This window comes from Ctenocephalides felis, unplaced genomic scaffold (genome assembly GCF_003426905.1).
Source record: "Ctenocephalides felis isolate EL2017-DRISC unplaced genomic scaffold, ASM342690v1 CF-g0.4_SCAFFOLD_00087, whole genome shotgun sequence".
Classification (NCBI taxonomy): Eukaryota; Metazoa; Arthropoda; class Insecta; order Siphonaptera; family Pulicidae; genus Ctenocephalides; species Ctenocephalides felis.
Window position 1 is genome coordinate 1 of NW_020536241.1, and position 26,226 is coordinate 26,226.

At 29.0% G+C, this 26,226-nt stretch overlaps 2 protein-coding genes and 2 pseudogenes across 2 annotated transcripts; 2 read left to right on the plus strand and 2 right to left on the minus strand.

Moving 5' to 3' along the window:
* Positions 1–9,033: 9,033 nt before the first annotated feature.
* Positions 9,034–19,642, minus strand: LOC113370031 (beta-1-syntrophin-like). The gene is given in 3 exon segments (XM_026610720.1): positions 9,034–9,325; positions 19,204–19,346; positions 19,349–19,642. Coding segments are annotated over 3 exon segments (516 nt in total). The 5' UTR covers positions 19,455–19,642; the 3' UTR covers positions 9,034–9,058.
* A 1,458-nt stretch (positions 19,643–21,100) lies between these two features.
* Positions 21,101–21,694, plus strand: LOC113370123 (annotated as a pseudogene).
* Positions 21,695–22,061: 367 nt separating this feature from the next.
* Positions 22,062–25,004, minus strand: LOC113370223 (annotated as a pseudogene).
* A 343-nt stretch (positions 25,005–25,347) lies between these two features.
* On the plus strand, positions 25,348–26,225 carry LOC113370330 (the record flags this gene model as incomplete). The annotated part of the gene is given in 3 exon segments (XM_026611032.1): positions 25,348–25,473; positions 25,705–25,833; positions 25,896–26,225. Coding segments are annotated over 2 exon segments (452 nt in total), but the record flags the coding sequence as incomplete, so codon positions are not given.
* Between the last annotated feature and the right edge of the window lies 1 nt (position 26,226).

Sequence of the window (26,226 nt, forward strand, 5' to 3'; positions counted from 1 at the left end):
TTACTAAATTTTACTAAATATCAAAACTTATTCTGCACCCGATACGTTACAAAACATATCGATTACAAAACATATTTTGATTTAGTGGCTGTTGCATCCATAAATTATATAGATTTGCAAATATGCAAACACTCATTTAAAAAACTTCATCAAAATTAACTGAACGTAATTGTCTAACGATTCAGAATGACTTGAAACGGCGAGCAAACATAATTACCATCAGATTTTCTGGCGAACATAAGCCCCTCCTCCAGAAGTTAATTATTGGGTTCTTATCTGGAAAAATGATCTAATATTATATATTTCTACATCAATGTATGCATGATGTGAATTCGAGATATTGCGTAATATTATAGTAATTTATGTATTCATGATTACCACAAGTGTTTTTGCTCGAGGCGTGTACTCAATACACATAGTTCTCTTCACAGCATCGTTCGAAATTATTTTGTACTCTGTGTTGAAGATCGTATAACATGAATTTCAAATAGTACTTAAATAGTATTATAATATTTTGAGGTAATACATATTATACTTGAGAATTTAATTTATAAGTTTGCCGAAGATACAAGTGCAAGTAAAAATTGCATTTCAAATATTTGGTATAAAGTTTTGATTGACAAAAAAAGGATTTGATCATAAAAAGCATAACCATGTCACAAAACTATAAATATTCAATATGAGTACAATGAAACGTGTAATGCAATTAAATACTTGCAAATGAAAATATACCATTCCTTAAGGAACAATAACGAAATCTGAAATATCTCTCTATTATCTGTGTGGATTTATGAGCTTTTAAGTGTGACCTAGAGCAGCCCAAGCTAGAGCTTTAGAACGAAATTAGGACCATTTTTCGGTTCTTGTGGTAAATTTTCATTAATTTTGTTCATTCAAAACCGTAACTTTGGAACCGTAAACGCGAATACATTTCTAGGATCGCAGTAAAAAATATCAAAACTGCCTCAAGTTATTAAAAATTAAAAGCTTTTGTTGAAATATGAATTTAAATTTTTTAAATCTGTCGACTTTGAGAGGTCCTTCTTTAAAAAAATGTTCTAAAGTGTGTTGGCAAGTTCTATCAAAAGTTGGCTCATTTATCAGGATGTATAATAGTAGAATACTTGATAATTTTATTATTGAGAAACTTCGAATAAGCAAATAAAAACCTAAAAATGACGTTTTTTTGCAAGTACATTTTACTCACATTCAATTGTTTTTAAAAAAGGTAATATGAAAACTCAATTTTTGGCTCACATTTGATCCCATTTTCAGTGTAAATAAGAGAATACCATAGAAATCACATAATTAGCAGATCAAATTTTCTGGCAAAAATTCTGGCCGAACTACTCCTTCGAGTTATAAATAACAAAAATAAATTTATATTACCACGTCATGTATCTTGTTGTTTCCATTAGTTCACAAGAACACGCGCAAACGTCATAAAATGTATAAACTAGCTAATTGATGATCTGTCCTATTAACTCCAATTGAACCCAATGTTTTGTGACCTAATTAAAACTACAATTAAGCAACTGCTATTTCCAAATTAGTAAACAGCCATGTTTCGTTCTTACAAAAACCAACGCAAAAAGATATAAAAAAAGTTGATATTGATTTTTAGTACGGTTCTACAATAATTGATTCTAATGAGCATCTATTTTTACTGAAGTACAAAGCCAAATCTAAACATTACAGTTTTTTTTTCAATACTCTGTAATTTGTTTGAAATCCTTTCAACTCGATTGTTCAATAAATCAACAATTTTATTTTCTCCTGTTATTGTATATAGCATTCAAGAATTCGAGCAAAATAGTTTTGGCATCTCACAGCCATAGCAATTAAACTAGACATTTTAGTTAACAGCTCAATAAACAAACCGCATTCCTCGCTTCCATATAGTTCGTATGAGAATTCGCAGTAGATATCAGAAAGCCCAACACTATGATATCACGTTTTGATTCTGAATTTTCCTCTATGGAAAAATAACAAATTATTATGGAAATGGTATTTTGCCTTATGGAAAGTTGCACAAACTTCCATAATTGTTATATTTCTGAAAATTTTAAAAGATTTCAATTTTCTTAATCAGCCAAATCATTTCCCGTTTTAGGAAGAAGTTTGTGCTACTTGCCATAAGTAATATTTCGCGGCTTGATACGAGTTGATTCGAATCAAGATAAATCTGATTCGAATCAGGTTGTCAAAGCTTGAGTCGAATATTCAAATCACATGATTCGACTTGGCACTTCACTAGTTTTAATTGTTATTTACAAGAAACGGCCTAGTTTTACCAAGAACTAATCCATACATTTTTTAATTGGACTAAAATTTTCCAAAAAAAACATGGACGAAATATTAATCATTGTAAATCACTAATAATACTAATCAAATGATTTTGCAAGTTCAAAACACTTAAAAAAATTAGAGTAAATAGCAATATCATAAGTCATTAAGTTGATGAAGACAATTCCTAAATGAGATCTTTATTATCATTATTTATTATTATTTTTAAATATTTTTTTTATTCTTGAGTGTTGCATATATACTTTTTTTCGTCTTCATTGGCCAAATTATATTTTAGAAATAATGTTAATAATAATATTAATAAGGTATAATATAAAGTATAAAATGTAGATCAATACTGACAAATTAGAAAATAAATTGTAAAGTTTTCCAAAAAAAAAGTCTAATTGTTGGAACAATATTTCGTGTGAAGTTTTAACAAAATCTTTGCTAGATTAAGAATATATAAAATTGTATATTTTGGGAAAAAAATTGAATAAATTGCAAAATAATAAGCCACAATAATTCAATAATCAACATTCCCTAATATCTTTTTAACAATTTTTTAACCTACTACGCTGTTTTAAATGTTTTTCGTGTTCGGATGTATTAGAATTAATATTTATATTAATAGTTTTTCCTAGTATGTATATAAAACAAACTTTTCAATAACTGTCTAAACTGTTAAAATAATATTTTGTAAAGATTTAACGAAATCGTAAATAAAATTAACAATATTTAGAAATTCATTCTTTTAAAATATATTGAAAAACATTACTAACAAAACGATACCCAAATGTATCCCAATAAATGTATTCCTTGTCTTGTATACCAATAAATGTCTTTTCCTTGTTAGTTATCCAAATTGATATTTAAGAAATTCTATTCATTAATAGATTTTTAATCAACACAAAAAGAGATATCAATGGATAAACTATATTTTAGTCATAACATAACATATTGTCATTCATAATTACTAAATGTTTTTTGTATTTTATAAAACAGTAATTGTAATTAAATCTTGAGAAATAAAAAAATATAGATTTACATGGTACCTGCGGTGGATGTTAATTCTATCAAATTACAATATGTAATCAAAATTTTTCAACAATCACCTAAATTGTTGGAACAATATTTCACGAGCTAGATTTACAATATTAAAAAATTCACTATTAAAAAAAATGCTAATGAGCCATGAGAATAATCTACAGCTACACTATTGATATCTCTCTAACGGGTTTTAATCTTCGTTTTTTGTGATCGTTGAAAATTAATATTTTGGTATTAATATTAATTAATATGAGAGATTTATATGGTACAATGCATGTCATTTAAATCGATGTGTCAAATCGATTGAATCAATCAATAGATGGGACAAATATCGATTTTAGAAAAACTCGGGACACAAGGTGAAAATCCGGGATTGTCCTGGCCAAAACGAGACGTTTAGTCACCACCAAAACCAAAAACTATAGACACACACTAAAACATTATACTATTTATTATTGTTCACATATTGTTTACATGTCTCTACTTACAATAAGTTGCATATCACTTTAGAGTTTTTGACGCATTTTTTTTAATTTCTAATTAGACTAAATTTAAAATTAAGAAGTTTATTATAAATTAAAAAACTTATGGACATATATAGGTCAAGTTTTTTCTTCACAAGTCGTTTATTTTTTTTGTTATTTATTACATGTCATAATTTTTCATTATCTAATCCATGTGGCATCCGAACTATAAAAGTTCAGTCGATTTTTTTCACGCACTGTTTCTCATTGAAAAGTGAGTATTTAAAAACGGTTATTTGAACAAGTGTACTATGTGTAGAATATTGGCCGCAAGCGATAGATTCAAACGGAAGGCAATTGATTCTGATAGCTTTTAAATCTGTATTGGCTTCAAACGTTCAAGGATAGTATACAGAGATAGTTTGTTTAGTAAATTTAAATTTATTTGATGTAGATTTTTAGGATCTGATATCTAGTTTCATATATTAAAAAGCTAGTGGAGCGCATGGCATCGTGCCTTAAAGCAAATTGCTGAAACTTCCCGTACCAAAAATTATTTTTTTTTTAAAAGATTAACATTTTTGAAAAAATTTACTTTGAAAAAATTAGGTTTTTTAGAAACTATAAATTTTTGAAAAAAAATATTTTTTTTGAAACAAAGCCTTTTTGAAAGAAATGTTTCATTTATTTTGAAATATTTTGGAAGTTCTGAACTTTTTTTCAAAGCAAACGAACTGCTTTAACTGCATAGAGACGAAATACCGCGTCGCCGTCTAACGGATAAACATTGATACGGAACCCATAGGAATGTAAACAAAATTTATATTTATTGTTAAAATCTCTATAAAATATCTGATAATTTTATGTGCTTATGTCTAATGATCATTTTTGACCGCCAAATGGCATTTTTTTTTACTTTTTTCACTAGATCTCCGAAACCGCTAGACCTGCCTTCATGAAAATTTAATCAGTTCTTTATCTTTTCAATACAAGTACAAGTTGAATTATTACAATCGGACACTCCGTTCTCTTAAAAACTGTGTTACCGTTTGTGGCACTTTTTTCCCCGTATCTTCGAAACGGCTAGACCTGTCTATGCCAAAATCTAATCAGCGCGTCTCCTTATCAACAGCAATCGAGTGTTTTTTGAATAATTGAAATCGGTTAAACTGTGTTCCCGAAATCGTCGACGAAAATTTGTATCCGCACACACACACACATACATCCATTTTTTTCTAAGGTATTGGAAAATGTTCAGAAGCCTCTGAAACGTAAAGATATATAAAAAATTTCATTTTCGATTTTTTGCGATTACTATAACTTACCCTATGGGAAGTTAAAAATTAATATGTTTCGATTTGATCTTCTAAAGATAAGTCCTATGACCTATTTAGATTTCCTGTTAGAAGAAAATGCTCGAATAAGCTTTCAGTTGTTTTTCAGTAGTCTTAGTTTTTTCTTTGCTAAATTAGGAAAGATCGCTTTTCTATATTTTCTTAATTTACTATACGTTTTTGTTAAAATTTTATGAAATATTGATCGATCATAGATTTTTTTTTTAAATTTTCAATTCAGATTGAGATTTAGATTTTACATTTCAACTTTATAAATCTATATTGCAATTGTCTATAACCAATCAATTGCAATACACCACTTACAAGCAAAATATTTCACGTTTATCTAAATTTATTAACTATAACAACATAACTCCATTAAAAGAAAAATGTAGAGAAGCAGATAAAAAAATATGATACAACTAGCAAACCGGGCGAACTCCGTTTCACCACCAGATGGTTTCATTTTATGTAACATTTCGTTTGGTGATTTTATTTTATGTAACTTTTCGTTTGGTGATGAAGAAAAAAAAAGCCTGCTGTTGAAATTGAATAAAAATTTACACAATACAAGTGATTGATTTGATGGTTTCCAATTGAAATGTTAGGAAACGAATAACTTATTTTTTTTACTTTTTTTTGCACAATTTCACAGTGAACACAATGCCGGTTTGTCACATGAAATTAACTGAGCAGAGAACAATGAGTAGCTGTCAAACAAATGAGTAGCAGTTAAACAAAAAATATTAGTTGTAGTACATGCTAAGTATCAGAGATGACGCTGTATGTGAAAAAAGAAAAAGTGTTTTCCTTTTCTGTTGAAATTTTTCTTCAATTTGCTATAAATCTCACGGAGTCCGAGACCTTTCCAACGAATGCAAAATCGTTGAAATCGGTTCGTGCGTTCTGGAGTTATATCGTCAAGAAGAAAAACCCGACTTATTTTTATATAATAGATTTTAAGAAACTATTTGGTTTCTTTGGGTCCTAAAAAAAATCTAGTAAATATTCTACGTAATATTTCAAAGTATATTAATAATAATAATTCTTCCATTATGAAATAAATCATTCAAATTTGAAATAATATGGTACAATCTAAAAAAACTATTCTTGTATTTTCAATAAATAGAAAAATTATGCGGATTATTGAAATAATTATACTTTATATGTAACAAAAATTTAATAGATAATAATAGATAGATAATAATGTAAATAATTTTTTTATGCGTGGATATTAAAGAAGGAATGTATAATACAAAAATTTAAGGTATTATATTTTATATATTTCATCTTAGAAGGGATGCGCATTTCATGCACCATATAAGATGATCATAACATAAGCATGGTCTAAACTAAACTGTATATAAGCTTATTTTATAGATTTTCTAAGCTGTATAAGCTTATAATATCGTTATTTTATCACTGCAGCAGATTCGATTATGAGGAATTGTTATTAGTTCAATCCCCAAGCGCAAAGATAATCCTGTATTGCAATATTTGAAATTGAACTATAAAAATATTTTACATTGTGAATAAAAATCAATAGGATTTGAATTTTGAAATTTGAAAATTGAAATTCATATGCAAGAATATTGTTATAGCTATTATGAATTAGTTGGCAATAACAAATGTTATCGTATGATAACATACTATGGATTATCTACTAGTATTAAACTTTATGCAACAACAATATATTATTGTAAACAATGATACTTTTAAATTCAGATTGATTAAAATTCATTGAATATAATCGAGGAAAATAATATATACGCTATATCTTCCATTAACCTTAAATTTACATTAATGACTACAACAAGCCCTTTGTTCAATAATGATTACCAATTTAATTTCATTAAATTAAGTTCAATGAAGTTTAGTTTTAACGAGATCATAACAATCTTTATTATCAAATATTATAAACGCGCTCATAAATAGCTTAAAATACGGATATAAACAATAACCTAATATATTTTATGACTTCATATTTAATTAATAAATTAATAAATGCCAAAAATTTAGTAACATGTTTCAGTTGCTGTACACGATTTCAAAATAATTTAGTGTTGAAAAACAAAAAGTATTAAACCTTCTGGTTAATTGTTTCTGGCAAAACTAAGAAATTCAGGAAATAATAGTGAAAAAATGTGTATTAAATAAATTTAATTTGATTTTATATTATATGATTTTTACTATTTGATAATAAGTTATTCTATCCAGTATTTTATATAATATTATTTATTAAAGACAGAAAGTATTATCAAAGATGAATGACAAGTTTTCAACGAACTAGTTATTTGGCACAGGAAGATAGTCCAGAAAATAGCCTAATAAATATATTTATTATATTTAATTCACTAAGAATATTATTATATTACTCATTTATTATTTTAATCAAAGTTCATTGCTGATTACCCAGAAGCAATGTAGATAAAATTACTACTGATTTATACAAAAAAAACTGAAGAGATCATTTAATTGAAACTCAGTAGTTATTTAAAGTAAAAAAGGGTCAGGAAACGACAAAAATTATAAGATTTTGATTATTATGTAGAAGAATTACCAAATCGGAGATAATGTTTTTTTTTTTAAATTTCTTCCATTATTTGCTATTTGACCCCCAATTTTGACTTTAGATTCGTGTTCAGCAGTAAAAACTACATTAGAAAACATATGTCGCACATACTTTTTTTATTTTGCTGACCAATGATTTGCTCTTCTATTAATAGAATACATGGATAAAATCACTTAATTCCGAACGATTTTATGCCATTAAAAACACGCAATTCTTATAAAAACAGTTGTTTTTTTCTCAAAGTCGACCTGTTACTTCTATTCGCTGGCCTGCGGCGATACATATTACTGTTCAGAAGAATTAGCAAGAAATTTTTATACGAACAAAAAAAGAAATTTGGGATAAAATACTTGCAAATTTATAAATTCATCTGGAATCAACTGGTATTTTTGTAATACGTTATTTGAATAATATAACACTTATTACATTGCTATAGTTCTACTTGAACATTAGTCCAAGAAAAAGTGGAAACAAAAGACAATACCGAATTTTGCATTATTTTAAGCAGCCTTGTTCTGCCTCACTTACACATGGCGACAAAAAAGAGATTTGGGATAAAATACTTGAAAATTTAAAAATTCATCTTCAAATTTTTTTTTTAATACGTTATAAATAATAAAACACTTATTACACAAGTGGAAACAAAAGATATTACCGAGTTTTGCATCATTTTAAGCAAATTTGTTCTGCTTACTTGCTCATCGCGACAATAAGACGCCTATTTAAATAATCTGAGGTAATAGGTACTACCAGTGACATTTGATTTTTAGTAAGATCAAGATCTATCAATTCTCAAGTAGTCCAGTCATTTAAGCTTAAATTAGGTAAAAATCTCGGAATTCGAAATACCCAGCTGTAAGTCTGTAAATACTTAAATATTGACATTTAAAAGTTGTCACAAAACCTACATATGGCGTACAAACTACCATATGTAAGTTTTGAGATAACTTTTAAATGTCGATATACAAGTATTTATAGACTTACAGCTGGGTATCTCGAATTTCGGAGTGAACTTACTATAATGACTGGAGTAAAGTGCTTGATGGGGTATAACCAAAATTAAACCATACAAGTGTAGCCATACTCGCGACATTGTAAATATTTTACAATAATCGTAAGTTACAGTAATCGTAACATACAAGAAGAATTTTGGGCTTTTCTTTTTTAATTTCAATATGACAACAATGCAGGTAGAAAATGAATTTGAACATTGGTCAACAAGCAATATTAGACGAACTGTTCAAACCCAACAAAGCAATATTAGGTATGCAACTTCTCAAGCTTTGAAAAAGAAGCACTTAATTTTTTAAATCCGTCGACCTGGGCATAGTTTTACGTAATGCGTTCGTTTATTAAAGGTTAATAGAAAATTTCCAAAACTCACCTTCTAAATTCACAACCCTTCCTGCTCTCTTCAACGCTTTGACAGCTTCATCATGAGTGGCGTCCCTCAGGTCTTCTCCATTAACACTTAATATGGCATCGCCCACGTACAAGCCACCCGCTGCGTCGGCCGCCAAACCACGAAATATTTTACTTATCAATATCGGCATACGATTTTCACGACCGCCTTTGATACTGACACCTAGGCCATTATTGTCGGATTTAACAACGCGCACCTGAAATTAGAAATATAACATGTTAACGACATACTTCAGTACGAAAATAAACGTCAATTGATGTTAGACCTCAACATCGTTTTGTAGAGGATGTCATCAAAAACACCAGTACTAGACGTCATGCTAAAATTTACAATCATCTTGATGCAACAATGGCTCATCTGCCATCTAAGATAATCGGCCTATAAGAAGACTACACAAGAAACTGCCTATAGACCTAATGTAACTAGTTGGTATTGGTATTTAGCCTTGAGGCAAGTTACATGAACTTCCCGATATGTGTAAATAATCGACTTAATCAATAAAATATGAATTTATTTATGAGTGATGAGTTCTATAAGACCATGATATATATATCGCCAAAAGAAGATCCATAAAAATCGGCTTAAATTTTTTTTCAACAGTTAATTACAAGAAAACGGCTCGGTAGATTTTCACCTAAAACTAATCAGTATCATTCCCAACTAATATCTTTCGAACAGTTTTTGATTTATCAAAATCGATTCGATAGTATGAGCTTAAATGTAGACGAAAAAGTTTAACACTTTTTTCCAAATTACAAAGAAACGGCTCGGCAGATCGTCGCACAAAACTGAGAAAACATAATCTACATCAAAATACATCGATTGACTTTTAAATTTTTGAAATTGGTCTAGCCGTTTTTGAGAAAACGTCGATGAGAATTCTAATTTTGTCAAACGTCATAAAAACAATACTAATTTTTGCAAACTTTGACAAATTTTCAAAATTAAACGACTTGTCGTAGGGCCGTAATATTTTAGTACGATCTAGAAGACCATGATATCTATCACCAAAAATGGCTTCTAAATTTTTGAAATAGATGAAGCCGTTTTTGAAAAATCGTCGATTTGCGGCAAAAATCTGTGCACATACATACACACACATACTTTTTTTCAAATTTTGTCTCATTCGATTCAGAATGGCTTAAAACGTCGAGAAAACATAAAATTAGCGAATCGGATTTTTTGATGAAATCAAACTTCTCCTTCGGGAAGTTAATAAAGAGAAAATAAATTAATAATATTTTAATTTTAAAAATATAACAAAACATTAAACTTCTTAGTTTGGCAATAAGAATATGCTCAGTCTGTTGAAGAGAATTTCATGTATAGTTGGATCTTTTAAAATTTGAAAAATATTAGGTGCTCCCCAATAGCAATTAATGCTATAATTGTAATTGTTGATTAAAAATCACATCTTATTCTCTTCCAGCAAACACTATTTTTTGGAAGAATCAAATTATATGTTTCATGTCATAAAACCTGAAGACCTCTATTTTATATTCTACTTTGGTAATAAAAATGCTTGGTCTAATAATAGGAATTTTACACCTATACTTACTTCTCCAAAATTGTAAAAGTTTTAGGTATTCCTCAATGTTATTCAAAAATCAAATCTCATTATCTTTCTAAATTTCGCTGAAGAATCAAATTATATGTTGTGACATAAAGTTGAAGTGCTCTATTCTGTTTGAAAATCCTGAAAATAGTTATCTGCAATTTTATGGCCAATAGCAAGCAAAACAACGCTTCTTCCAAATTAACGAACTTCAATTCTGGTTTACGATGTCTTAAATAGACCTATTAAACGGAAAGACGCAAACCTTTATGGACTCATTATTATTTTATATTTTTCCGTAATGCATGACAGTTAATAGCCTTCAGTAATTTCGGTTTAATTTGCGCAAAATAGAAGCACATAAACCAGTGCATATCCTACATAATAATGCAAATGAAATTATACGACATTGCTGTAAAATAAGACAAACGATTGCGTTTAAATTGCATATATTACACATTTGGGAACTGTAAAACTTATATATTTTGTTATACAAATTGAGATATTTAACTAGTGGAGTGCATGACATCGTGCCTTAAGGCAAATTGCTGAAACTTCCAGTACCGTAATCAAAAATTTTTGTACGGAACCCAAAAAAATTTACACAAAATGTGTAAACATTATTAAAATCTCTATAAAATATCTGATAATTTGATGTACATATGCCCAATAAACATTTTTAACCGCCATTTTTTTTAACTTATTTTTATTGTGAGTCCATAACCTCTGGACCTGCTTTCCTAAAAATTCAATCAGTTCTTCATCTTTTCAATAGAAGTAAAATGTTTTTTGAATTATTAAAATTGGACGCTCCGTTCTCTTAAAACTGAGTTACCGTTTATGGCACTTTTTGCTTCGTATCTTCGAAACGGCTAGACCTGCCTTCGTCAAAAACTAGATAGCACATCTCCTTATCAATAAAAATGTTATTTGAATTATTCAAATCGGTTGATCCGTGTTCCTGAAATCGGCGACGAAAATTTGTATCCGCATACACACACACATATATCCATTTTTTCTAAGGTATGCCAAAATATTGAGAAACCTTATTCAGAAACGTAAAAATGTATAAAAATTTTCATTTTCGATTTTTTCGCGATTACTATAACTTACCCTACGGAATGTTAAATATGTATGTAGATACAAACCAAATAAGCTAATCATTTGATACAAACATTCAATTTTCTTTGTATCAACTCGCTGTTGAGCAAATTAGCTTTTATAACTAAGTCATTAGAGGGTAATAACGGTAATTACAAAAAAAAGGCATAAAAGCTTGATGATAATTACGGTTATTATATTCAATTACCTTTATTAACTACCCCTCATTGGCAAAGTTAGAATAAATCTTATCCCCTATACATAAGACTCAACCAGCAGTTTCGACTGAAAAAATAATTTTGATTTCCTTAAAAATATTACACTGATATAAATAAAAACTATAAAGAACCATTATAGTGCAGTAAACGGAGCGTTTTAGGTCTGAATTTTTTTACTGTGCTCCGAATTGAATGAAATTTTGGAATTAGGTTCATCTTACCCTCAAGTTCAAAAGTGAAAACAATTCGGGTTGCGCCATCACCCCCCGGGGAAATGACGCCCCTTCTGAATTGTTTAATTACATTTTTTCAAAATAACGTCGGAAATCGATAGAAGAACTATTTATAAGAAAAAAATGTCTTTTATAGTTTTTTAAGAAAACTAATACTTTTCAAGTTACTGGCCACTAAAGATTCATATATTTTTGGCGTTTCTCTTCGTTTTTTTGCAAATATCTCCTAAAATATACATTTTAACGAAAATCATGTAAAGAATAAAATAATGTCAATAAAAATCTTAATAAATCGGTATTACATAAAGTGTTCTAGGTAAAATATTAAGCAAGATTGAAAGAGCAAAGTCGTTTTTATTTCGTTCAAGATAAATTGTTGTATTTAAAGCCATCTAGTGTCGAGGTTTTGCATTTTATCCATTTCGGGTGAAATTGGGTTTTATAGTGCTCAACATAAGCTTTAAAATGAGTGCTGTTGCAAGTTTTTGCGTGTAAAATGAATGAGCTATCATGCAAATAAGAAGCATATACGATGTTTTTTTCTTTTAATTTTTTGGTTTAATGAGCGCCATTTCCACCAGAATTGAAGTAATTCACATTCCATCTAGAATTCACTTCTTATAGATATCTTGATGGATTCTAGCAGATTCACTACTTTAGTACAAACTATTTTCAGAAAACTCACGATTTTATAAAAACTTTTTTTTCCTATTTGCGCGGCCGCGCGCGCAGTCTTAACATTCATAACCCTGTCAATTTTTGTGTGAGAGAAAAATAATAAGAAACAATAATATGCCAGAAAGATTCCATTGATTTTTATCTATATGCTTTTATTCGTATCTTTTATTCTTTTTGAGATATAATGAAAATAATTTCGATTTTTAAAAAAAAAATGGAAAAAAAGTTTTTATAAAATCGTGAGTTTTCTGAAAATAGTTTGTACTAAAGTAGTGAATCTGCTAGAATCCATCAAGATGTCTATAATGAAGTGAATTCTAGATGGAATGTGAATTACTTTAATTCTGGTGGAAATGGCGCTCATTACACCAAAAAATTTAAAAGAATAAAACATCGTATATGCTTCTTATTTGCATGATAGCTCATTCATTTTACACGCAAAAAACTTGGAACAGCACTCATTTTAAAGCTTATGTTTTTTTTTTATTATTTTATTGGCTTTATAAACTGGTACATTAGCCATATACTAAATTACATAATATCTACACTATCTCTTACATATATATCATTGTTTTATGTATATTGCATTTATAATTTTATATTATTACATTTGATGTAAATATAAAGAGCTCCATATAATCTTGTATCTGTCATCACTGTTATTAAAGCTTATGTTGAGCACTATAAAACCCAATTTCACCGAAATGGATAAAATGCAAAACCTCGACACTAGATGGCTTTAAATACAACAATTATATCTTGAACGAAATAAAAAACGACTTTGCTCTTTCAAATCTTGCTTAATATTTTACCTAGAACACTTTATGTAATACCGATTTATTAATATTTTTATTGACATTATTTTATTCCTTACATGATTTTCGTTAAAATGTATATTTTAGGAGATATTTGCAAAAAAACGAAGAAGAAACGCCAAAAATATATGAATCTTTAGTGGCCAGTAACTTGAAAAGTATTAGTTTTCTTAAAAAACTATAAAAGACATTTTTTTCTTATAAATAGTTCTTCTATCGATTTCCGACGTTATTTTGAAAAAATGTAATTAAACAATTCAGAAGGGGCGTCATTTCCCCGGGGGGTGATGGCGCAACCCGAATTGTTTTCACTTTTGAACTTGAGGGTAAGATGAACCTAATTCCAAAATTTCATTGAATTCGGAGCACAGTAAAAAAATTCAGAGGTTATACCCTTTTTTCCTCTCCGTTTACTGCACTATTAAGTAATATTTAGACCTGGAGCATAACTCTATGCGGATCAGAGACATGGCTTAAAAAAAGACCGACAAAAACTATCTGATAGTTTTGAAATGTGATGCTGGAGATGAAGATAACGAAGATGTTAACTAAATGAAGAAGATAATTTGGACAGATCAGATAACAAATGAGAAAGTCCCGAGAAAAAGTCGTCGAAAAAAGAATCTCTGCTTGGCATAATCATTAAAAGAAAAGGAAACTGGATAGGACCCATTTTGCCTCCTGCATGATTAGAAGAAGAATGCAGATGATTGGTGTTTTACGCAAGACGTGGGATGCATGGAATCGTGACTTAAGGCAAATTGCTAGGACATCCCGTACCGTAATTAAAAATCTCGGTACGGAACCAAAAAAAATTTACACAAAATGTGTGCACATTATTAAAATCTCTATAAAATATCTGATAATTTGATGTACATATAAACAATAAACATATTTGACCGCCAAATGACATTTTTTAACTTATTTGTATATATAAATTGTTGGTATATATAGTCAATTCAAAATTGATGAAGAATATGTTAATCAGTTGGGTGTCCAAATCCAAAGACCTATTGATACAAAATGTTCATGTTGAAAACAAATAACTAAAACCCTAAAATATTACCGGCCTACAATAAGTTGGTTGAATTATGAAAATTCATTGAATTGATTCATTGGTTAGAAATCGCATTGAAGAGATTTTAATGAAAGCAAAATCTTCATCTTCAAAATAAATAGTTGGCGGCTTGGCTTAGGGCAAAATGCCACTTATACCCAGGTTCAAGATTAGGTTATCAAGGTCCAGATTTAAAATATATATGAAACAATGTAGAAGAAACCGAATACCTTTATATTCTTCATTTTTACGATAAAAGTTGATATAATAAAAAGCAGATTTGCTATACTTTTACAATTAAACTTTTTAATGGACTGAACTTTAATACTTTCTTGATTAATGCTTGAAGACTGAACTTTGTTATATGCTTTATAATTTTTCTGTTACTTGAAAAACGAATAAAATGCTATTAATTACAAACATTGTTGATGATTTATAAATCATATATTAAACATTAGTTAAGGACTTTATAAACTCCCATCACTATAATAAGTAGAAATAAACCAACATTAATGGTCTAATTCTGCCGCATAACATACCAATGTTATGGAAAGGCCATGTTACGCTCCAACTATGCGGCAGAATTGGTCCATAAACTTAATTGTATCTAGTGTAACCTTGAACTTCTCTCCATGAAATAATTTTTTTTCTAATATAACATTATCATTTTTAGGTTAGATAGATCAGCTTACAATAATTAATATTATTATAAGATATTACTATATCTTGGTTGCTATAATAATATAACATTACTTCACCAAATTAGGCTATTGTATTTGCAGGCTATGTAAAGCGTACTACCACGATATTCAGTATCTATTGAATGTATACTATTAATATAGTTTCTATATTCATATCACGTCATATACTGTATTAACATATAAAGTTTCAATCACAAGCAAATAATTCTAATTGCTACATTAATATACAAATTGAATCACCCTCTGTATAGGTTCGCGTTATTTAGCGTAAACAATGTATCAATGATGATCAATTAGGCGCGATTAAACCGAAATATCTATTTCTCTCATCTTTGACAATTGATTTTCAATCAAAATGCAGAATTTCACACATTAAAAGTGAATAGTTAAATAAATAGTTTTTAATGATAAAACATATTTGTTTTGGCATCTGAATTGGCAATAACTTTTGACTGATTTAATTGCCGCAATTGAATTATAAAATCAATTGATTAGTGAGTAATACATTTTATCATGTTTGATAAGTTTCGTTAACAAATACAGCCGAGCAAAAAGAGACTATTAAATTGAAGTTTTTGTCATAAAAAACAACATTCATTTTTATCACGTTAGTAGTTGCTTAATTGGATTTGACATATAATAAAAAAAACAGCGGTAAAAACATTGAATGTATGTGAGACAATTCAGAAAGAAATTGCATTTTTCAGTATTCGTGTAGTATGTTGCAAAATAATACACATAGTCCATGTCCATATACACAAAAACTCCAATAAAAATGTTTATAATCTAGTAAAAATTTTAATAGAATACATACATGGCCAATGAATGCAATGTACGCAAAAAATGCGGGCGCACACGTTAGGGGGCGCCAATCCGAGGAATAAATCGCATAAAATCCCCAAAATAAGTAAGCAAATTGTTTCAAAACCCAATTATTAATATTACACATGTCTTAAAAATGATTAAAAATTAATAAACAATATTAAGTGAAAATAAAATAAAAATAATGGTTTATTTACCTTTTGTTTTAAGTCAAATCAACATTTTTGATTAATTCTAGAAAAAGCAGTACGCCCTCCTTGGAATAGGCTTGCACCCCGCAGATTGGAAACCCCGCAGCCAATACAAAACAAATTTTATACCAAAAGGTATAAACTTTTCGACATATGTAAATAATATAATCGATCAAAGCAATAAAAATTGAGATTAACAACTATTAAAAATGTGACCTTACACCGGTGGACAAAAAACCGGAGTAAATTACTCCAACTGGGGTAAAAATGGACTTTTTGGGGGTAAAAAGTATGTATTGTTAATTGATACGAGTGCTACGTAGTTGTTCCAATGGGGGTAAACCTCTCTTTGCCATGAGGGTAATATCAACTTCGACAAAAATATTTTGGGGTAATGATTAAAAAAGTTCCTTGACCGCTGCCTTATACCTTAGAAATTTTTACGCTTACAATTATTCGATTTTTTTTTATATTTTATGATTAAACCGTCGTTTGTAAGAATCCCTTAATATTTTAAAATGTTCGTTAATGCCTTGTGATGAACCTCATAATCATAAAAAGTTTGATAATAATCGTCAAAAAAAAGTTCAACAATTAATTACAAGAAACGATTCCCGAAGTTCTTCAGATATCAAAATTGGTTCAGAACGTTTTGCAAAAACTTGGACGAATAATTTCCCATTTTCTGCTAATTCTAAAGAAACGGTGTATCTGATCGTCTTGCAAAGCTAATCAACGCGATTCTTTATCGAGTTATATCATGTGGCATTAAACCATTTCCTAATCTATGTATAACTTTCTGAAATCGGTGCAAACGTTTTTTGAGAAAAAGTCTTAGAAAGGTCAAATTTTGGCTCACATACACATACAACCTCATACTTCCAAGTTTAGTCTCTTAGGAATCAGAATGAATTAAACGTCGAAAACATAATTAGCAAATTGGGTCTCTCTGAATCTGCCAAAAAAACAAAGAAAACTTTTTCGAGAAGTTTAATAAACCTTAAGGGGCACAACTAGTGTAACCGCCTAAAAAAAGGTGATTTTTGGGAATTTATATTACAAAAACTACTTTATCAATCATTTCAAAATTTTAGGAATATATTTATACATGTTTTAAGAAAACATAGTAAAATTGTTGAAGAAATAATTAAATATTTTTCAAGTTATCGTAGATCTCCAACGGCGCAACAAAAAAAGACCCTTAACTGCTGCAGTGATTCCGGCCCTTGACGTGGATGAAATCAAAAAAAAAAATTCTCGTTAAACTAGATAATATTGTCTGTAAAATGAACTACGATGAAAAAAATAATCAAAAATTGAGAAAATGACGGCGTTTTTTTTTTAAAAAAAAGTCGAATTTTACCCAAAATTTTGGTCGTTTTTCGACCGCCAAAATTCTATTTTTGATCCGATCAAAAATCGATAGTTCAATTTACGGAGAACTATATATAGAACATGTAAAAAAATTTGATAGTAATCGGATCATTAGTTTTTGAGTAATCACTGCAGCAAAGTCGGAAAATGCTGTTTCGAGAAAACCGCGTTTAAAGATAAAATGATCGTTGTATACTTTTTAAATGGCTGTAACTCAAAAACTATTTGAGATATCGATTTGAAATTTTAATGTTATTTTTAATGGTGTAATCTACCGAAATATGAAAAAAAACAAAAATCGATTTTTTCAAAATTTCACACTAGTTGTGCCCCTTAATATCAGGTAACAAAGGCAACAAAGTAAGTGCGGATTTTTGTAGGAAAATCAACTTTTTCATGAAACAAATAACTTTATTCTGTAATGCATTATCCATTTTGACCAATGACACTTTGTCATCTTTCAATCAGCATCATTGTCCTACTTTTCCAATATCAACCTTTTCCAACATTCGATTTCTAGGTAACGGCTTTGCTTTATCTCCTAATTTTCTATTATAAATCTTCTGATTTTTAACAGCAAAAAACTGAACCAGAAACAATTTGACACCATGATAATCTCATAATTGTTTATCTTTCAAGAACTTTGTCAAAATTTAAATAAAAAGTAAACAGAAGGCGTAAGGTCACGACTTTATTGTGGATGTGGCAAAACAATCCAACAAAACTCCAATATTTTTTGCCGAGTGCCAAAGATATGTGATTACAATTTAAATAAATGACTGTTCAGGATTTGGACTATTCAACTGGGTTACTTAATTTCGTTATTTATTCAATGTAGTCATCAGAATTGATCATTCGGTTGGGTGATTAAAGTAGAAGAAAGCAATTTCTTTAAAATCAACTTCATCTGCACGACCAGGGAGTTCTTCATATTCGGGTAAAAATCACCAGAATGAAATTTGGCAAACCAATTTTGCAGAAGTGTGAGCACACAGAATTTTGCTGTGTAAGCCTGCAAGAGCTTCTTAATTTTGCAGAAATGAAAAAGCAAAATATGACAACAATTTTCGATGTGATTTTACACCTTTCAATGAACACCAAAAACTACGATCAAAAATCGATTAAAAAAAATCTTTTTTTACTGATTAACAACTGCATTGCCAACTACCCAATAACAAAAAGGTATTTAAATTTCGACTACGCCAGCAAACTTGAAAACTTAATTGAACCATCTAAAAAAGAACGAATTGTCGACCTAGTAGTTTAAGCAGATCCGAATTTGCTGTTAAAAATAAATATAAACAAGAAACCGTCAAAACCTCTACCAACCTGTCGCTTCTGGTTTGCAACAGCGTCCGGAACATCGGCGTCCCGGCACGGCGTCTCCGGCAGGTTGTTGTTATTGTTGAGCAACGATGCACCACCATTTAGTGCCGTCGAAGTCTCACAAGATTCATCAAGGGTGACACTCAATAATCTGCCTCCAACACTACTGCCACTCTATACCAACAACCTCGCACCCGAGTCTCTAAAATACCACATCGGCTACTGCCAATTCCATCCGAACCGATTGTGGCCATCACGAAGGTAACAGCAAGCAAATGCAATTGTAAACAATAACGCGGTCGATTTTTGGGCAACACTTCTTGGTGAACATACTATCATGTGAGGGAAACCAGCATATCTTGGTGATATGATCAATTTTTATTTGCTGGGGTAAAAGCAAATTGCTTTGATTAATTATTTACTATAGCATTTTTTGCTATGGTGGTAAATCAGAATCGTCAAGATCAGAGTCACATTATTGTTATCTATATCCTTTTGAGAATACTTAAAAATTACACTTGTTTTATTGCACAATCACTTGTAACAGTTTGTATAAATTACTTTATTAAAAAATCATATAGATTTTCCAAACACATTTGTCTTTAGTCCTTATACACAATATTTAAATCTTAACAAAATAGTTATATCATTTCAATATTTGTTGCAATGTACTTCGAATATATAAATTGAATATCATTTTTTTTTTAAATTTATATTATTATTTTAATCACTTAGGTTTAAACCAAAATATTAAAATGCAGCTATAATAATAATAAACTGTTTACGACTTTGTAATAAAATATATATACTCATCAATTGGAAGTACTGTTATAAATGCACTATTAAATTTCATAAGCTCTTCACATAATATAAAATAAATTAACACACTAAAAATTAATAATTTCGCACATGAATCGTGTTATTATTGAATCGAACTTTTATGTACCGCGAAGGCTACACCCATGCATAATGTTTCCGGTTTTTACAATTTACCAACATTTTGTTTATAACTAATGCAAAAAGTTCTTCTTTCATACATTGATAACATCTTTTTAATATTTCACTTCTGCACAAGAGTGTCAATTCACTTCAAAATACACATTTGACAGTAGCATTTATTAAAAACATTTATAAACAAACTATGTTGGTTTTTGAATTGGTTGAAAGCAAAATTTTCTGCATCTAATATTTTTTATAGTAATATGCACTGTCCACTATTTTTATTTATTAAGACAAAATTTAATTATTCCGCCAACATTTAACAGTAGTATCACGACGCTTGTTTTCGACATTACTGAGTGAAAGAGTAAAATGATTTCAGGGCTCGGTCGTGTCAGTCTAGTTAAACGTATTACACTGTCATCTACACGTACCAACGGGAAAAATAATAAAAATGGGTTCGAATATTGAATAAAAGAATACTAATTTTTTATATATTAATTTTGATTGACTTATATATTATTTTATTGAATATGCTTAAAATTAATAAAGAAATTAGTCAATTATACCGAAATATATTTAATTTTAGGCTCAAATTTTACAAATTTTATGCCGTTCTTTGTGGCGAACTTCACGAGCATTAATGATGGCCTCCTCGTGAGGCTTACGTCAAAATGTGAGGTTATGTACATTTCTGAAGTCTTTCGGCTTCTGGCATTGACTTATTTGTCGTCCAAGTATTACATATATACCTCACAGAAAAATAAAGGGTAATAAGACCTGCAATTATATAAAATATGCTAAACGCAAATATAGTTTACACAAATGTTTATTTACAGATTTTAATCACCAGGCCATAATCCATATTATGCACCCAGCTAGTATCACAGCTACAAAACTATTAAAGATTCTACTTAATAGACTTAAAACATTTTCCAACTGCATTCAGTAATAATATCTTTTATACACTAATGTGGGAATATCAATCTCTTTATCAGCAGTGGGCGATGTGATTGAACAACATTATGAAATATTAAAAGGGGAACTAAAGAAGTATGATCAACTAAGAACACACCACATGTCAATTTCTGGAATGACTGTGGGTATAATATGTCATAATTGGTACAAATATCTAGATAAACGATTGCCAGGACGCACAATAGGAATAGTCATGAAAAAAGTTGTGATAGATCAAATTGTATGCTCACCAATATGCATTTCTATGTTCTTTATTACATTAGCTATACTAGAAAAAACTAGTAAAGATGAATTAATAGAGGAAATTAAGAAAAAGGCTTGGAGGCTTTACGCTGCTGAATGGGTAGTTTGGCCGCCAGCCCAAATCATAAACTTTTATATATTACCTCATAGGTTTAGAGTGTTATATGATAATACGATATCCTTGGGATATGATATATACACATCACATGTGAAACATGACCCAGCTGACAATGATCGTAATCATGAAAAAGAACAACGTATTTGACAAAGAATAACAATTATTTGAATTTTTGTAATATGTATATATAGTAAATTTTCAATTGTTCTTAAATCTCATATCTTAATAAAAATTTAGGCAGAAAATTATTTTGTCAACATCTTTACTTGGAATTTTAACTTTTTCAATGTACAAGAATCAATTACAATTAACGAGAAATTAAATTGAGTGCTGTGTACTCATACATATATACACATATTTATAAATAATATATATATATATATATATATATATATATATATATATATATATATATATTAAATACAAAAATTTAATTGTGATAAATAAATTATTGTTACAAAAATATGCTTTCATTACAAAATTCTCTTTTCCAAATTGAGAGAATGTGAAAATTTATTCATATCTCTTATAACAAACAGTATTTAACAGCATAATTTGCATTTCATGCTGTTCGATGTAAATATTAAAACATACCATCATGGATTCCTATAGGAACTAACACAGCCAAAAATAAAATTACATTACGCACAACTAATTTCCAATCAGTTGGCACTGCATATGGTTGTAATATAGTTGTAATTCTGTGTACTTCATAAGAAACGCAAATAAAAATAAAAGATGTTACAATAACATTCAACATAGGATAACTTGGAATTAATACTAACACACCGTGTGTATCTGCTGCTAACCAAATATGATATTGGCACACAAACAACTCTGTTGAGATATTGCCAAACCAAGCAAATAAGCTTGAATACCGAGTTCTGAGGAAACCTGATATATTTCTTAAAATTATGTAGCCTATTATCGGTAAGAAAACTATGTAACTATGTACCTCTTCACATTCTTCTTTATTATGGCAAAGAAAAGTAAATGTAGTATAAATTCCAATAAATATGAAAGCTATTAAAATAGCACTTAATGCTATTCCTCTTGAAAATAAATTGCCGTGGTTATTATCATTAATTAAATTGAATTTTTGTGCAATAAGGAATACTGCAGCAAATACAACACCATATGCCATTGAATACCTATCTAGTTTCCATCTATACCACCATTCTCTAATATCATCATCAGTAGTTACAAACAATGCTTTCCAAGGTCGAGTAACAAATATTTTCTCAAAGAAAACTTCAGACATATATAAAATCGTAATAATACTAAACAAAGCAATTAGTTTTAAAACTAAATTTAAATATTGATAAGGATGAGTTTCTGTCGAATGATTTGATATTTGGTGGTATGCTGCTAACTATACAAATATACCAAGAAAAACAGAATGAAACTAAAGGAACATAATAATAAAACTGATATGGCCTATTCATACATAAACATAGAACAACAGTCATAAAATTGATCTTAAACAGTACTTGAAACATACGAACAAGACCAGCGTTGCCTGTTTGCCAAATATAGCAAAAGTGTTCATAGCCCGAAATAAATAAATAACCACTAATTAAAACTTTGATATGCATGTAAATAGGTAAAACTTTACTTGCACCAGTCATATGATAAATTAAAATTACTAATTGCATCCAACCCTTTAGTTCAGATGTTTGATCACTGTGTAAAACTTTAGTAAACTTACTGTTTTCGGTGAAAAATATTCCTAATGTAAACATATATCCCACTGGTATCCAGAAACTGAATTCACTGTAGTATTTATTTTCTTTCATAAAGAAATTTGTTCTGTCACATATGTAGAAATAGATCATGATGAGAGATAGACTTGCAAGTGCAAGAATTGGTTCTTTGTAAGAGTTGCTTGAAACTGTTGAATCTCCATTAGAGGAAAGTAAAATGTAATCAGGCTTAGAACCACTGTAATGCCGGTACAATCTTCTAAGAGTCAAAGCAGAACACAGAATGACACTGGAAAAAATATATACTTATATTACATATATATAACTTAAGCTTATACATTAATATTAATGTACATACCAAATCCCTAAAATAGCAAAGGTTATTGCTTGAATAATAGTATATTGCTTCTGGGCTGCTGCAGCATGTTCCATCATTATAATTCATATGATCATTGCAATACATATTAATAATATCTGAGTTATATGCCGCAAAGCTAGCGATGGAGCATGCAGACCATCCAAACTTGAATCTATTAAATTTGAAGTCAACAAAGAAGCAGATGACCATATTGCAGCTGATGAATGACTTAAAATATCTAATGCAGCACTATTATATAAATCTATTTGTTCATTGGTAATTGCTTTATATTTTTTAATAACTTATTACTATCAACAGCACTCTGTGGAATCCATAAAACAGCAGTCTTTTTCTCATGTAATTTATCAATAGATTGCACTAATCGTGTGAGATTCATAGCATAATCTTTAGGAGCTTGTGTGCTTCCATTATAAGTAAAATAGTTGGGTAAGCTGTGCCTGTTACTATTACTGTAGGAGGATCTTCATCTTTCTTCCATTTATTAAACTGATCTATCATTTTTGTAGATACATATGGGGTATGAATATAATCTACCTTGAGACGAAGCTTTGTGTCCATATAAGACAAATTTGTATCTGTTTAAATTTAAACCAATAACAAATAAATACAATATATAAAAAAAAAAAAATACTATTATTTCATATATTTACCATTCAAGAATGAATCTTTCGATGATGGGCTACTTTTAGGTGATAATTTTACATGATCTACAAATGCAACATAATACTGATGTATTCGAGAATCTCCAATAAATACAAAATGATTATGCATTCCCCAAAATGCTAGATAACGAAAACAATGGCGTGTGTCCCTGCAATTAAATAAAAATGCATCTAAAATATGTACTTGATAAATTTTATAAATTCAATGACTGCTAATTGACACATCTAATTACAACTAAATTATTACACAATCATTATTACAAGAATCTAATGAACAAATTTAAAATTATATGAGTATATAATATATTGCATATAGAAGAATTTGTCTGAAGTGTTTAATATTGAATAGTTACTTCATTTACACTTACGTTTGAGTATAATGATGCATCATACAGCCATAAGGCTGCCAATCTCTATCTCTCTTAAAGCGACCATCAGACAACAACCACCGACAAGAATCATTTCCTATAAAAAAATTTTTAATGTAAGTTAATATTGCATTTTAAAGAAGTTGCCATTATATTATATACCATATTGCAGGTGAAGTATTCCATGATAACCAATAAAACTAAGTACTAGTAACAAAGCAACTTTCTTTGCAGTATGAATGTTAAGTTTTTGAATGAGATTCTCCGCTTTAGATTTTTTTGTACTGTAGATTCTGAAGACATATTCGATTTTTACAGAATTATGTATTGTAATATAAAATCATCTGTTTCCATTTTAAAATATATTTTTCTTATGAGCCTTTACGTCTCATATAAGATGCTTAATTTGTACATTGTTTCACTAAAATAATCTTTTTTGCTTAGAAAAATAAGTACAATCGACTATGTAATTTATAAACTGCGGTTAAAACAAGTTGTCAAAACAGTAAACAAATAAATTAGTGTTGCCATATGTTATAAATTATCCTTCAACATATTTTTTTTATTAAATTTTAAAATTAATTAATATTATAATCAAAGTTAAATATATATTTAAATATATTAAAATTATTAAAAAAAAAACAAATATTTAATTTGAAATATTATTTTAGATTATATCGTTCTAGAACACAAAATAAAAGTATCATGATTCCCATATGGCAACACTGCCATTTTAATTATTTTTAATGACAGTTCAGTTTGTTTTAACGAGTTTTTTCATATATTTTTCAAAATAATTTATAAACAAGATATTTATAGAAAACAAGAAATAGCATTTATTCTAGGGGCATAAATTGTTTATGAAAATACATATATTCTAAAAGTAAGGATAGTAAATATTCCACAAACCATTGTAGTTGTACAAATGTTGTGCAATTCAAATTTTTTGAATTTCTGAGCTTGTAATTATATCATATGCCCTTTCTTTTTGATATTAGTCTATGAAAGTTTCTATATTATTATCCTTAACTCTATATATATAAATAAATTTATTTTTTTACTCACTTTCATCACGAAAGCGTAGGCAGTTCACCACACTTCTTATTTTCACTAGGAACAAAATGGAAAAACTTTCAAACAGAAGTAATAACAAGGACACAAATGATAATACTAAGAAATCAGATATATCCCAAAAAAAATCTATTGGAGACGAATCCCACATGGACAAAAGCTACCAATCGAGGTATGCATATTTGTATATATAATATCAAGTTCTGTTTAATTTTTCATAATTTTTTCAATTAGAATGGACTTAGACGGACTGGATCATGCTCTGAAAACACTCATAATAACTGATGAATTGGAACCTTTTACATTACGATCGATTTCTCCAAGTGCATTTTCACTGTCTCCAATAGAAGTTGAAAGCTTTTCTGAAAATGAATATAGCGAAGAAGATGAATACGTTGAAAGTGAATCTTCAGAAGAAAGTTGCACAGAAATTTCTGTAGAGTTTATAAACAAATGCATTGCTCCTCTTGATTGTGAACAATACATTGGTTCACCAAGAAAATTGGATACAATTTTAGAAGGAGTCTATTTGGAGACACCGCCTAAAAAGAGAAATATATTGCTA